At 40.0% G+C, this 16,092-nt stretch overlaps 1 protein-coding gene across 2 annotated transcripts in view; it reads right to left on the reverse strand.

The window, feature by feature from the left end:
- megf11 (multiple EGF-like-domains 11) overlaps positions 1-14,495 on the reverse strand; it is a 354,743-nt gene extending 340,248 nt beyond the window's left edge. Inside the window, exons 1-3 of one of the 2 annotated variants that reach the window (XM_041175289.1) lie at positions 14,419-14,495; positions 10,152-10,253; positions 6,346-6,446 (exon numbers count right to left, since the gene is read on the reverse strand). In XM_041175289.1, the coding sequence (XP_041031223.1) occupies positions 6,346-6,446; positions 10,152-10,253; positions 14,419-14,492 (277 nt within the window). In that variant the 5' untranslated portion in view covers positions 14,493-14,495. The remainder of the gene's footprint in view (positions 1-6,345; positions 6,447-10,151; positions 10,254-14,418) is intronic. The other variant, XM_041175290.1, reaches the window with a different exon arrangement.
- Between the last annotated feature and the right edge of the window lie 1,597 nt (positions 14,496-16,092).

Here is a 16,092-nt window from a genome sequence, read left to right on the forward strand (position 1 = left end):
CACACCATTTAAACTTGTACCCCTTGTTTTACATTGTCTCTCCAAGTTCTTCCTACCAAAATGAATCACCTCACACTTCTCTGCATTGAACTTCATCTGCCACATATCTGCCCGCTCCACCAACTTGTCTATGTCGTTTTGAAGTTCTACACTGTCCTCTTCACAGTTTACAATGCTTGGTGGATCTGGAATTGATAAGAGCCTGATAACAGGCAAAAAATGGTTGGCATATTGGACTCGCAAACCAGAAATGAGGACAGTCCTAAATTCATCCCTCGGCTTCACAGAATAAATCCATTGAGCTCTGAAGCAGCTCACCAGTTTGGCGCCTTCGAATTTCTGCTAGGGGTAAGGCAAACAGGAAGATCAAGCCAATGTATGGACCAATGGCCCATAATATTAACCTGGAAGTAAGGGAAACACTTTTGTTCCTCCTGGCTCCACATTAAGCTCCATTAACTTACCTACTAGTTCCTTTAGAGAACTGTTGGTTAGGCTGTAGTATAGTTAAGCTGCAGTGCAAGCTCTGACCACATTAAAGACGTCTAGAAAACAGGTGCTGAAATAGGCATATTCCCCCTTTTCAATACTGAAATGAGACACATGCTCATTTCAGGAAAGTCTTCTAAGATAAGGCCTGGCTAATTTAGCAGAGGCCTGAACACACATATAAATCAGGTGCAGAATCTCTCTGCTAAATTCATAATTGCTATGCCCTTTTTACTCTGAATGGTTGGTATGTTGGATCCAGGCGTCAAAAGCGACAAGCCTGAAAAGGACCCAGGATCCTGATTTCAATTTTGACACAAGACCTACTTCATTTCTGGTGGATGCCAGACTCTGTTAAATTAATCATTATTTTACCACTTCATGCCCGCAAAACAGGCAAAATGTTGTTGAATATATATCCCTTGACACCAAAGGTAGGTCACATTGAGAATGCTGTCATTCCATACAATAGCTCTGTTGCAAGATGACACCAGCTTTATTTTGTGATGTCGATATTTAATAGTATATTGTGAACTCTCACAGTGAGTCCAGCTGCAAAAATTAAGGCAAACATGGGTCTGCAGGTGAAAGGCTTGCATGTGTTAGTCCAAGAGTTTTTAGCTAAGATAACATGGGTTACAAAGTTTTGTGGGTGCCCATTTTTAGGTGTGTGGGGAGGCCGCAAGGTACAGTCCTTGGACCTGAAGAACTCATGTTCTTCCCAACTTTACGTTATCCTCAGGAATACATTCTTCTTCAAATTTCAAACTAACCTTATTACTGATCCCACATGATAAATTTATCTTTTTTTGCCATTGCTTCCAAGATCCTTTCCTGGGTTGTTGGTACTTTAAATTGTATAATCTGTTTCATCTACAATGAGTAAATTGCAGTCCATCACAGATTTAAAATAAAATTCTGGAAAGGCGAATCAGGTCAATTGGCTGCTGCCAGTTTTGATGAAGATTGTTGCCTAATACATCAACGTCTTTCTGGTTTAAATGCAGAATGACCTGGTGCTTGCTTACAGTATTTTCTGTTTCATATCCGGACTGAATATTGAATTCAACAACTTTAGGTCGTGAGCTCCCTCCCCCATCCCCACCCCCTTTCTGTTTCCCCCTTCCTTTTCTTTTTTTTCCAATAAATTATATAGATTTTCCTTTTTCCACCTATTTCCATTATATAAAAAAAACATCTTTTATGCTCTCCCCACCCCCACTAGAGCTATACCTTGAGTGCCCTACCATCCATTCTTAATTAGCACATTCGTTTAGATAATATCACCAACTTTAACTTTAACACCTATGTGTTCTTTTGTATTATTGTTGTTGACATCTTTTGATGATCTGCTTCTATCACTGCTTGTTTGTCCCTACAACCACACCCCCACTCCACCTCTCTCTCTCTCTCTCCGCCCCCCACACACACACCTTAAACCAGCTTATATTTCAACTCTTTCTTGGACTCGAACTCAAGTTCTGTCGAAGGGTCATGAAGACTCGAAACGTCAACTCTTTTCTTCTCCGCCGATGCTGCCAGACCTGCTGAGTTTTTCCAGGTAATTCTGTTTTTGTTTTCGTTTTGGATTTCCAGCATCCGCAGTTTTTTTGTTTTTATCTATGGATTTAAGGTTAATGCTTAACTAGCTTACTGGAGATTTTTGAAGAGGTAACAGGGAAGGTTGATGAGGGTAATGCTGTTTATGTGGGGTACACAGACTTCCAAAAAGCATTTGATACAGTGCCACATAATAGATTTGTGACCATAGTTATAGCTCATGGAATAAAAGGGGCAGTGGCAAATGGATACGAAATTGACTTAAGGTAACAGGAAATAGTGAGTAGTGGTTAACAGATGCTTTTTGAGCTGCAAAAAGGTTTGTGCTGGAGTTCCCCAGGGTCAGTGTTGGACTCTTACTTTTCCTGATATACATTAATGAGCTAGACCTTGGTGTACAGAGCACAATTTCAAAATTTGCAGATGATACGACACTTGGAAGCATTGTGAACTGTAAGTAGGATGATGTAGAACTTCAAAAGGACATAGATAAATTTGTGGAATGAGTGAACAGGTGGCAGATGAAGTTCATGTGGAGAAAAGTGAAGTGATTCATTTTGGTACGAAGAGCATGGCAACACAATATAAAATAAAGGGTACAACTCATAAATGGGGTGCAGGAGCAGAGGGACCTGGGTGTACATGTGCGTAAGTCATTGAAGGTGGAAGGACAGGTTGAGAGAGCGGTTTATAAAGCATACAGTATCCTAGGTTTTATAAATAGGGGCACTGAGTACAAGAGCAAGGCGGTTATGTTGAACTTGTATAGGATACTGATTTGGCCTCAGTTGGAGTACTGCATTCAGTTCTGGGTGCTGCACTTTATGAAGGATGTGAAGACATTGGAGAGAGTGCAGAAAAGATTCATGAGAATGGCTCCAGGAATGAGGAACTTCAAGTATGAAGATAGATTGGAGAAGTTAGGACTGTTTCCTTGGAGAAGAGAAGGCTGAGAGGAGATTTGATTGAAGTATTCAAAATCATGAGGGGTCTGGACTGAGTAGATAGGGAAAAACTGTTCCCACTCATGAAAGGATCGAGAACACGAGCGCACAGATTGAAAGTAATTTGCACAGGAAGCAAAAACCTTTTCACTCAGCAAATGGTTGAGGTCTGGAATGCACTGCCTGAGGATTAGTGGAGGCAGGTTTAATCGAGGCATTCAAAAGGTAATTAAACTGACGTCTGCAGAGGGATAATGTGCAGGATTATGGGGAGAAGGCAGGAAAATGGCACTAAGCGAATTGCTCATTCGGAGAGCCAGTGCAGACAAAATGGGCCAAACAGCCTCCTTTTGCACTGTAATAATTGTCAATTTCTATTAACTTTAATTAACTCATTCATCTCCTGAGAATTGTTACCATTAAAAAAATACTTCTCTTCCATCCTTAATTGTTTGCTTTTCTCTCACTGATTTTTTCTGCCTCCTTCTCTCTCTCTCTCTCACACACACTTTTTCTCTCTAATTCTGTATCTCTCTATTTGCCTCAGATGATAGAAAAATTTCCCTGGGACATGTCCATAACTTTAACTGAAACCTTTATGAAAAATTTAAATACTCTCATGAAACCTCATCCCTCCCGTGGATGAGGTTTCATGCTTTTTCTAAGCCTGCCAGGGCTCCCTTAAGGTTGGACGGGCAGGTCTACTAATGATTTTAATTAATTTCACAATGGCCTCAATAGGTCGTTGACGGGTCAGCGGGCACACAGCTGACTAGGTTGCGCCCCCACCGACCTGAAAACGGAAATGATGCGAGGTGATATCGGGAGTTCCACCCGACGTCATCCAGCGTCATTTTATGCGTTGACAAGTGGTTCCCGCCCCCGTTCACCAACCAGAAGATCCTGGCCCTATGTCTCAAAGAATCTGAGTTTTGTTTCCTTTTATCAAACTTACACTGCTTCCCATAATGTTTTAATTCTTGAAAATAATTCAACAGTACTTACTATTGTCAAGGAGCCACATGAAATATCAATAAAATCAAAAAGTCAAGGGAAGGCTGAATGCAGGACTGGGCAGAAGGTTGATTTTTTTTGTTAAAAAAAGGAAACTTAGTAATTGTGAGAGCTGCAGTGTTAGGCTAAGGACAGCGTTCAGTGGAGCACTGTCTACAGTTAGAAGAGCTTAGATCCCTTTGGTTCTTATCTGCATAAAATGCCTAAATAAGTATAAACAACTGTAAGCTTAAATCTAAAATAAAAGAGAAGAGCGGGAATGTAAGATAAAGTGAACAATTTGCAATATGATTTAGATCAATTGCAATTAGGCAAATAAGTTGACAAATGAAATTGGACGTTGACAAATCTAAAATTTAAATATTGGGTAAAAGAAAATGACATAGGAACAAGAGTAGGCCATTATTTCCTGTGAGCCTGCTCTGTCATTCAATTAGATCATAGTTGACTGCGAGCTAATCCATATACCTGCCTTCGCCCCCACCCCCATATCCCTTAATACCTTAGTTAACAAAAATCTATCAACCTCAGCGTCAATTGCCACGTGTGGACCAGAGTTTCAAAGTTCAACCACCCTTTGTGTATAGAAGTGTTTCCTGATTTCACTCCTGAAAGGTCTGGTTCTAATTTTTACACTACTCTTCCTAGTTCTAGACTCCCAATTAGCAGAAATAGTTTCTTCTATTTACCCTATATGTTCCCCTTAATATCTTGAAAACTTTAATCAAATCACCCCTAAACTTCTAAATTCCAGGGAACTTTACTTAAATTTGTGTAATCTTTCTTTGCAACTTAACCTTTGGAGATCAGGTATCATCATGGTAAATCCCTCTGCACTTCCTCCAATGTCAATATATATGTTCCTAAGACATGGTTCCCTGAACTGACCACAGTACTCCTCCAGATGTTGTCTAACCAGGGCTTTGTATAGCCAAAGCATGACTTCCAACCACCTTGCACTCTAATTCTCTAGATAAAAAGGACTGCATTTCATTAGTGTTATTTTCTCCACCTGCTCATGACAGCAATATACCCTTCTAATTTTATTTTTAGAGTGCATGGCTGATCGATTTAAATGTGCAGCCCCTTTAAATTTTTTTGCGCATACAATTATTTAAAGGGGCCAACTTTTGCACAGCCCACATAGGACCTTCAATTCCATGAGATTCAACTTCAGTTAACAGTTTCTTCTGAGAGTCTTTATCAAATGTCTTCTGGAAGTCCATATAAATTGCATCCATAGACAATCCCTTTCCACTACTTCAGCAACCACCTCAAAAAATTAAATTGAGTTTGGCAGGCATGGTCTACCCTTTACAAATACATGCTGGCTCTCTCAGCTGAAAACTTTCAAGGTGTTTGGTCACTCTACCAAGACTCTAGTGATTATGCAACAACAGATAAGCTAATTGATCTACAATTTTGGGGTTTCCCTCTTTCATCTTTCTTAAAAGCAGTGTGACATGCACAATTTTTCAATCTAATGGATTGGTTCCCAAAATAAGAGAGCTTTGGAAATTTATTGTTAAGGCTTCGTTCTCACCCATCTGGGGCTTTGTCACTTTTTAGTGCCATTAAATTTTTCATTACTGTTATTTTGCCTTTGTTAACATTTTGGTGAATCCTTGTTCCTGATTCAGTGGTAGTTTCATTGGGATGTCTGGCATACTGATCTCTCCCTCTATTGCAAGGAATGATGCAAAGTAGTTATTCAGTATGTCCTCTATTTCCTTATATATTCACTGACAATATCATCATCACTAGTTTAGAAGAATCCACATTGCTCCTGTTCACTCTCTTTTCCCTAAGAGTAAAGGTAAAAAAGAATTGTGTTGATTTTAATATCCCTCCAAAGAGGTGAATGGCAGATTAGAAAGGGTGTGGAGCTAACTTTTGGTTTGTCACGTACAATGTCAACTCAAATGCGGAGGTGCAAATAAAATTCTGGGATGCATAGCTGCACAGAGCTTATGCTGAGCATTTATAATTCCTTAGTTATACTGCACTTGGAATAATTTGTGCAAGTTTGGTTACCACACTTTCAAGAGAAATTACATGCATTGGGAAGGGAGGGACAAACTGATCAGATCACGTAAAAAAAGAACTGAAATCAACCAACAATAGATTGACAATAATTTCAAAAACATATTGATAGATGGACTAGAGATTGTTGAAATAAAGTACTGTTGCAGTGTAGGCTCTGCATTGTGGAGGAATGCAGGTTTAAACCAACAGTTCAGTGCAAAGTAAGTACTCTGTCAGTAGACAAAGGAAAGAAATTGTCAGGTAAGTGATAAACAGTTCATCAATATAGTCTTAATCCAAAGTCAACACTTACGAATACAGTAATCTTCACTTTCGTAGTATCCAGGGCAGCACTGTGATCTTCTCCTGTACATTGTTCTTAAGCCTCGACGATAAGCTGTTTTGTAGCTGATTCTGTAATAAAATAGTTATTTGTGAAATTGATGTCTTGACTTTGTGTTAACTCAAAATTAAAATAATTTTATTTAACAAACTTTTAGAGAGTTCACAAACCAGTTAATACCTTTTACAAATTCTAACAGATAATGGAAAACACATTGGGAAGTCTGCAAAATCATTTGCAAATTATGCTAAAATTTTGTGGTGAAATCTGCAGAAATGGTAAAATCAACAAAACAGCAACTAAATGCATTTTTATTTAATCAGTAGACCTGATATATCCTTTTCATATATCATTTGAAAATATATGGAAGCATTAAAGTAATTAAGCTAATTTATTATAGAAGCAAAAAAACCTGGAACTATCAAACCTGCACATTGAAACTACTGCAGCTTTAAATGAGTTGCTAACACAGGATAGATTGCAGGTGAGGCAGATGTCTATTTTTGTAAGCGCTCTTTAAAGTTTCAACAATTCAAGGCGACTTCTCTGCTTGCAGCACAAGACAGTAAACAATTAAAGGAAACAGAACTGAACTGGATTCGGGTCCAGAAATTACTTGTCCTTAGAGTGAAAGCACTTTCACTGGTAGGGTAATGATTTCTAATCTCTGGTGTCACATATGCTTTGATTTTTTTCAGCAGAGGGTTACTGGGAAACAAATTAATAACCAGAAAATAGGTAATATTGTTTGTTCAGGGATAACTACAAGGCATATATATATATTTATAGAATAATTGATACCTTGCAGTAATTACAGGGTTGCAGTTTCATCCAGAGTTTGAGGTAGTTGCAAAGAACAACAGGTATCTGGGAACTATTATTAAGGAGTAATTTTATCAAGAGCTATAGGTGACATTGCTGCAATGCTGTCCTGATTTATAACAGTTATCTGAACTAGCTGATGAAATTATTACCTGGGACTATCCCTATGTATCCATTATTTTCTATCCTGCGGTGAGTTTTATAGTTTCTCTCATTTCTTCATACCATCACATCAGGAGTCACAGTGAAGTGCCAAGTAATTCAATCTAAGATAAAAGCAAAATACTGCGGATGCTGGAAATCTAGAACAAAAACAAAAATACCTGGAAAAACTCAGCAGGTCTGACAGCATCTGCGGAGAGGGATACAGTTGACGTTTTGAGTCCGTATGACCCTTCATCAGAACTAAGACATATAGAAATGAGATGAAATATAAGCTGGTAGAAGGGGATGGGACAGGAGAGCTCGATAGGGGATAGCTGGAGGCCAAGAAGGCACTTCCTCCTACCTCCCCTTGAACCATGACTCCCAACACTGAACATTAAGCCATTGTTTCCAGGACTATCACTGACCTCATCTCCTCTGGAGATCTTCCCTCCACAGCTTCCAACCTCAGTCTCCCAACCTCAGAATGCCCTCTTCTACCTCCTACCCAAAATCCACAAACAGGACTGTCCCGGCAGACCGATCATGTCAGCCTGTTCCTGCCCCACAGAACTTGCTATCTTGACTCCATTCTCTCTCCCCTTGTCCAGTCTCTTCCCACCTATATCCGCAATTCCTCTCACGCCCTGCATCATATCAACAAGTTCCAGTTCCCTGGCCCCAACTGCCTCCTCTTCACCACGGACGTCCAATTCCTCTACACTTCCAACCCCCACCAGGATGGTCTGAGGGCTCTCCGCTTCTTCCTCGAACAGAGGCCCGAACAATCCCCATCTATCGCTACTCTCCTCCATCTGGCTGAACTTGTTCTCACACTGAACAATTTCTCCTTAAACTCATCTCACTTCCTCCAAATAAAAGGTGCGGCTATGGATACCCGCATGGGCCCCAGTTATGCCTGTCTCTTAATGGGGTATGTGGAACATTCCTTGTTCCAGTCCTACTCAGGCCCTCCCACAACTCTTTCTCCAGTACATGGATGACTGCTTCGGTGCCGCTTCATGCTCTCGTCTGGATCTGGAAAAATTTATTAATTTTGCTTCCAATTTCCACCTCTCCATCATTTTCACGTGGTCCATCATTGACACTTCCCTTTCCTTCCTTGACTTCTGTCTCAATTTCTGGTGATAGACTGTCCACCAATATTCATTACAAGCCTACCGACTCCCATAGCTACTTTGGCGACAGGTCCTCACACCCCACCTCCTGTAAGGACTCCATCCCATTCTCTCAGTTCCTTCGCCTCCGTCGCATCTGTTCTGATGATGCCACTTTCCAAAACTGTTCCTCTGACATGTCCTCCTTCTTCTTTAACCGAGGGTTTCCACCCACAGCGGTTGACAGGGCCCTCAACCGTGTCCGGCCCATCTCCCGCGCATCCGCCCTCACACCTTCCTCTCCCTCCCAGAACCATGATAGGGTCCCCCTTGTCCTCACTTATCACCCCACCAGCCTCCGCGTTCAAAGGATCATCCACCACCATTTCCGCCAACTCTAGCATGATGCCACCACCAAACACATCTTCCCTTCACCCCCCCTGGCAGCTTTCCACAGGGACAGTCCCCTTCGTGACACCCTGGTCCATTCCTCCATCACCCCCTACACCTCAACCCGCTCCCACAGCACCCTCCCATGCAACCGCAGAAGGTGCAACACCAGACCATTTACTTCCCCCCTCCTCACCGTCCAAGGGCCCATACACTCCTTTCAAGTGAAGCAACATTTCACTTGCACTTCCCTCAATTTAATCTACAGCATTTGCTGCTCCCAATGCGGTCTCCTCTACATTGGAGAGACGAAACGCAGACTGGGTGACCGCTTTGCGGAACATCTTTGGTCTGTCCGCAAGCATGACCCAGACCTCCCTGTCACTTGCCATTTCAACACTCCACCCTGCTCTCGTGCCCACATGTCCGTCCTTGGCCTGCTGCAACGTTCCAGTGAAGTTCAACGCAAACTGGAGGAACAGCACCTCATCTTCCGACTAGGAACCTTACAGTCTTCCGGACTTAATATTGAGTTCAACAATTTCAGATCATGAACTCTCTCCTCCATCCCCACCCCTTTTCTGATCCCCCTTTTTCCAATAATTTATCATTTTTTTACAACTATATTTTTTCTTTTCCTTCCTATTTTAAAATTTATTTCAATCTATTGTTTCATCTCCACCTTTTAGCCCATTTTGATCCCTTCCCCCTACCCCACCCTCACTAGGGCCATCTGCCACTAGCTTGCTTCCCTTAATGTCCCCATTAGCACTTCCTTTAGATAATATCACCACCATCAAATATTCGTAAGGATGAGAATCACTGAATAATTGTATCATTTGGAATTTCTACATCCAAACTGGTTTATAATATGTTAGAAGAACTACTTTTCCAGTTTAAAAATAAAAGTGCTTTTTGTCAGATGGAAACAGTCATTGTGATGGGCATGTAGACCATTGCCAGTAATCATTTTTAAACTTGAAGTTTGTTTTTATATGCTCACGTTTTTTAAAGCTCTTGTTGGCCTCCACCTATCACTGGCCCCCTATCGAGTTCTCCTGTCCCACCCCCTTCTACCAGCTTATATTTCATCTCATTTCTATATGTCTTAGTTCTGATGGTCATAAGGACTTGAAATGTCAACTGTATTCCTCTCCACAGATGCTGTCAGACCTTCTGAGTTTTTCCAGGTATTTTGGTTTTTGTTCTAAGTAATTCAATCTAATTGATATACAATTGAATCCTCACTGAAGGATTAACCATTGATCTATATAATATATGTTTGCTCTATTTGAAACTAACCTGTGTCTAGTACATTTAAACCAATTAAGAATATCAGTGCATCTCGTGTAGTAGACTTGGTCGAAGGGGTGGGCATAGGATTCCTGAACAGTGACAGCATAACTGAGGAAAAACAAAACATAAACAATTTTAATCAATAACTATTCTGATAATGAGAATTGAAAACAGGAAGAAAATCAAAAAACATCATTAACCACAAGGCCAGATATTGATCGTCTAAAATATTAAATGTAACACAGTTTTTGTTTAGTACATTGCTTCCTGTCAAAGAACATGCATTTACATCACATCCTGATTATCAATGGTAAAATGACACCACGGTTTCTAGTTTGGTTCAAAGTTGATTGGAATTCATTCATGTCAGAAATTTGTTGCCATTTTATAAAAAAAGACAAATAAAGTGTGTTGGTTTTTATCACATTTCAGTGTACAGTAAAATGTTTCAACCACTCAATCAAGTATTCTGTTTCATCAATGCAAGTTCCCAGAGTAACAATTCTTATTAATATCGTAACTTTTGTTTTCCAGTATTTAGTTGCTCTCCGGTTACTCATTCTTTCAAATTAATGTTGCCTGTCCATAGTAAAATGCCTGGTTCCATGTAGCAATTCCACAAGCAGCAGCTCCCAGTGTGGACAAACACCAGCCCAAACCTTTACTCTACCATTTCATGGTATTATGAATAGAAGTAATGACTTGCTCGTAGATGCCCAAACAAACCTGGCATCCAGAATGTCAGACTTTGTTTGTGGCTCTACACAACTGTGCCAAATTTACAAATATGCACTTGTGGTGTAAAACTTTCACACCTCTGGGCATATCAGGAAATTGTTGGTGCACACCTCATGTTTTTTCACCCATCAATTTCAATTTTACCAGATAGCTCAGTTCATGTAGATACTCTCCTGCTGAGAATGAAGGCTGGAGACCAAAGAATCAAATTTCCTGTCAGGGATGCCCACTCCAGGGGCTACTGATAAGAAAAAGAAACAAATACTTGTGATGGCAGCCTTTCACCCAAATTTGTTTTGTTGGGGTTTGCAGAGCTTCTCTAAATTGGCACAGGAAGTGAGGGGAGCAAGGATGTTCTTCAGCCTTCTTACCTCACTTTCCTCCACCTGCAACTATAGGGTACCAAATGCAAGGGTGTCCAAAACAGATGGGCTTTGCAGCTGTGAACCTCTTAGATTAAAGGATCCAAGGGGAGCCTTGTGGATTCTGTTTAGATCCCTATTCCCAGTGTAAGACCCTGCCAGTCAATAGTGTAACCAGTCAATGCTGCTGAATGGCCCACTAAATTTGATTGCTCCAAAGCCTGAACAGACACTCTACTTCAGGGGCACTCTGAACAACAAAGCCCTGTTATGATCTGGAATGTGATACCTGAATGGGCAGTGGAATCAGATTCCATAGGAACCGTCAAAAAACAACTGGATGTGTACTTAAAGAGAATTAATTTGTAGGATTATGGGGAAAAAGAATTGGGGTCAAGACTAAATTAGATAACTGTTTCAAAGAGCCAGCAAAGACACAATGGGTCATATGGCCCCCTTTTCTGCTGTATGATTCCATGATCCTGCCTGGCAAATGTTCAGGCATGGGCAGGCCAGCAAAATATGACCCCTGATCTGAGGTGTCTACCAATTCATCGGGATTATTATCTTGAAATTCTAAAACTGTCTTGTGAGTGAAATGCTTATTGTCTATTCTGCTTCTTTGGAAGTATGGTTGAGATCAGAAATTATGTATGCAAAGCTGTATTTACCACTCTGTGACACAGCATATTTCAACTACGATGTGTTGCATTCTCTACTTTTATAAAGTCATTCAATTCCTCAGAATGAAATTCCCTTTTTGTTGTATCAAAGGTACTATAGCATAATTGCAAGTTTCTGTCTGAATCAGAAATTTCTTTGAGGAAATTAGACAGATTGTCATAACTGTTTAATAATCAACATTTAATCCTAAAGGGCAATAAAGGTCATTTGTTGCAGGCTCCCATTGCAATGTGATTTATTAACATCTCCATAACAAAGTCATCATGTGATGTACAGCAAATCAATACCAGAGTTTAATCTGGCTTTTCTCTTGATTGCAATGTTGTGCTCATACTACTTCGCTCAATCAATAGTTTGTGCTTTTGGTTTGCAAATGCTTTTTTTAAAAAATAGTAACAAGTCTTAGTTTCTTGGTTAACCTCAAGAATCACTGCAATAATTAATTTCTTGCTGCTTAAACAAGCTAATTTTAAAACTACAAAAATCTTTTTAATACAGTATGTATCTTGTACATTGCATTTTTATTAACTGTAGTCTCCGACAAGAGTATAAACTGCTAATTTTCCTCTGCTCTTGCAAGTAATTTTTAGTCACAAAATCAGAATAGAGTTTTAGTTTGATTGAAATTTCTAGCTTATCCCACAAAAAATTGTATGTCCTAACAATAATGTAATCTTATTAGTAATAAAAAATGATTATGCTTACTTTCAGTTTGTTCTGAATCTAATACAATAATAAACAAGAGATGAATGCCCACCTTTGTTAATAATCAACATTCCAGCTTACATTTACACTTATTAGAGCAGGTAAAAGAAGATTGTTTCCATTTGTTCAAGGCTTCTACTCATCCAAAATTGCAGAATAAAATATAAATGAAGCACTTCAATATTAAATGTGTTTTTAAAAATGTTTTACATATAAAAGCAACAGAATATAAGTTTTACATTCTTATTATTAATTCTACCCAATGTACAATCTCTAGTTTGCAGAAGTCTGACTTTCTTTGCACCACACCAACCTTCAGTGCTTGTTTTTGTTCAATGTGATTGCATTTTTAACCAATAATTAAATACAGATGCATGTGCAAATCCTATAACTTCAATTGATTAATTCATCTCGTAATCTTTCGGTTAATGTTTGGGTACTATGACTTTTGAATGCACCCACCAAAAATATCCTAAGTTAGAAATATTTTTGGCTCTAAGCAGACCTGCTTGTAAAAAATGTTGAGATTTGTCTCTAAATTATATGGAAAAATTAAGCTAACAGGGGATAACTGTTAACTTTTTGGGCTGCAGTAGTGTATTTTCTGTCTAACAAAGTTGCCAACACTCAGATTTTCAGTTACTATCTAGATAACCGAACCAACGTTCTGCATGAAAAGTGAATTACTGCATCTGCCAGATAAGCCGTTAAAAAAAATGGCTTGAAAGCACGATGGAGGTTATTGTAGCACCTGCTTCTGAGGGAGACAAATTAAAAGTATCAAAACATGGACACAGTCCATGCCTGTTTTCCAACTGCATGAGACAGAAGGAGGATATCATGTCTTAAGCCTCTTGCCAAATATAGGCATGTTGGCCAAGCTAGATAATTAATCATTCTATTAAGTTGGCTGTGATAAACCAGCAATCAAAAATATCTTGGCATATAATAGAAATATGAAAAGAAACTTAGGTGACCCTAAGATGACCCTTACTTAATTAAAATTCAAATTGTGCCTTATTTTATATACTGAGCACAGAGGATTGTAAATGTGAATTTTAACATTCCATCGATAATCTTGGTTTAAAATTAGTTGCTTTATATATTCCTCAAATTTTCTACCAATTTTCTAACCTTCTCTCCTCTTCTCTTAAAGATACCGACACCCTGTTGGGGTTAGATCTCCAAATACACCAAGTGTTGCCACCTTTCATGCAGAGCTTTTATTCGAAGCTGTGTACAGGTACTAGGTCTCATATCCAGGAAGCTCGGGACTGGACATGTATTGGACCTGGGGATTTTCTGGATTTTGGGTTCTTCAGCTATGATAATTGAAGCTGGGCTGATTTCTCCGCCAAGCTTCACAGCCAAGATGGGGAAAGGAAGGGATAAGGTGTGGACCAGGCCAGCTTCCGCCATTAATCCCAGATCCAAAGAGCAGGAGAACAGCGTGCCGTGACCCAGATGTAACGGATAGCAATGTCTGATTGGGAATGTAGTTTCCAGGGCAGGACCTGACAATTGGGTTCTTCCAGGTTTTGGGACACCAGATAAGGGATCCGGTACCTATATTCTGTATTACAAGGATTCCCACTATCAATATGGGATGTGACTTACTCAAAAATGTAAAAGGTAATGATCAGAGACCCTCCCCTTTCAGATCAGGACATAATCTGAATATTGCTTCTGCCAGCAACTGTTAAAGTCTCCAAACTCTTTTGTGAACATTAAAAAAAACACATAAAATGCATGAGTGAAAAGGAAGCCTGAACTATTGGGTTTACCTCTCCCAGTGACTGCACACATTGGAATCATCAGGATTCAGACACCATGCCACTCTTGCCAGGTAGCAGATCATAATCGCACTTTGGCACCAACTGAATGCAGCACAAACCATTCTTTCAAATCTAAAGAAAACAAGAAATTAATTAAAAATCCTGTGTAATTTATCCCACAAGATCACAAGTGAGTGCTTCACCAAAATAATTTTCCTCTACTGGAAATCCACCTAGCTTTCATTCAGAACATCCCTATGATGGAATGGGGTAAGATCAGGAAATTGACTTGTGAAGAAGCGAGGGTTCAAACATACATCCTACCTTACCATGTATAGCGCATTGAAGTTTAAAAGCAGTGTTCTGCGTTATCCAGAATTTACCCAACAAGAGTGAAAATGCAGTGTTTTCAACTGTCACTATGTTAACACATTTGCTACCAATTATGGAACTGAGTTACATACAGTGGAAGGATCCCACTGACTTCAAGTAGAATGTACATGCGTGGGTATCAGGGAGTACAAAATTGAGCTTGGTTATGATTTGGAATAGATTTCTAACTTCCAGATTAACATATGAAGAATGGTCGGTTGGCTGAGGTTCTGGAGGCCATCCAGATCCCAGTCTGAGTCAGCAGCTTCAGAAAAGGAGAGGAGACAACGGGAAGGACATGAGAATTTCCTTTCAAAGAAGGAAATGCAGAATATTTCTGCTTTGCAGAAACTACTCTCACAGTTGAATTTCCTAAACCAACTGATTCCTTATGTTCTAAATCATTCTTAGTTTCCCATATATCGCAGCAAGTACTTTGGAGGGTCACAGCACTGTCAGCAGTCACTGGAACACCACCTTTTCATACTGCAACTTAATCTGTTTGCTACACAACATCTCAGCACATTCACTTCACTAAGATGATTACATATTGGGGTCCTGTGGAGCACTGAAATTGAGAAGGTGTTAGAAATCAATATAGAGAAGGTAAAAAACACAAGCACAAGTTGGATATAGGTGTAAGTACACATTATTCAAAGCACTTACAGCTAAACTGAAGTTACATTATAACCATAACTGCCACCGTAATAGTGAGAAAGATATATAATAACCAATGAGAAAAATAGCCCAAATGATGTCAAGACTTAACCCATGCTCTTCTTCCATTTCACACACTATATTCTATTCGCATGACGGGACTTTCAGACATGCTGCAAAGCTGACCTATGGTGTTTGATGGAGTTCTGATGAAAGGTGATCAACTTGAAACATTGGGCTGGACATTTCCACCAGGGATGGGAAACAGAGGTCGGGACTGTTTCTGGGTCTCAAATCTGCCCCCTGGGGGAAACAATCACTCACCTGTGATTTTCCCCAGGGCAGCCAATTACTGGCCAGGAAGCAGGTTCATCATCTGTGGGCTCTCAAAGCTAGAGGGTGAATCAGATGTCTTCTAGCTTGGAAGGAGCAGCAGGTTGCAATGGAAGGTAAATAAGAGAAAGGGCTCTTCAAGATATAAGCTTCCTTTCTTCAACATTTTAAAATCTTTAATTTAAAATAAGATCCACCACTGTTGGTGGGGGAACCCCTCTAATGGGTGTCCTGTGGCTGCTCCTGCACTCAGGCAGCCAGGGAGGACCTCTAGGCCTCCTTGGTGCGCTGCCCACGCCCCACCTCCCTCCACCTGCCAGT

The sequence above is a fragment of the Carcharodon carcharias genome, chromosome 26, assembly GCF_017639515.1.
Source record: "Carcharodon carcharias isolate sCarCar2 chromosome 26, sCarCar2.pri, whole genome shotgun sequence".
In the NCBI taxonomy this organism is placed as follows: Eukaryota; Metazoa; Chordata; class Chondrichthyes; order Lamniformes; family Lamnidae; genus Carcharodon; species Carcharodon carcharias.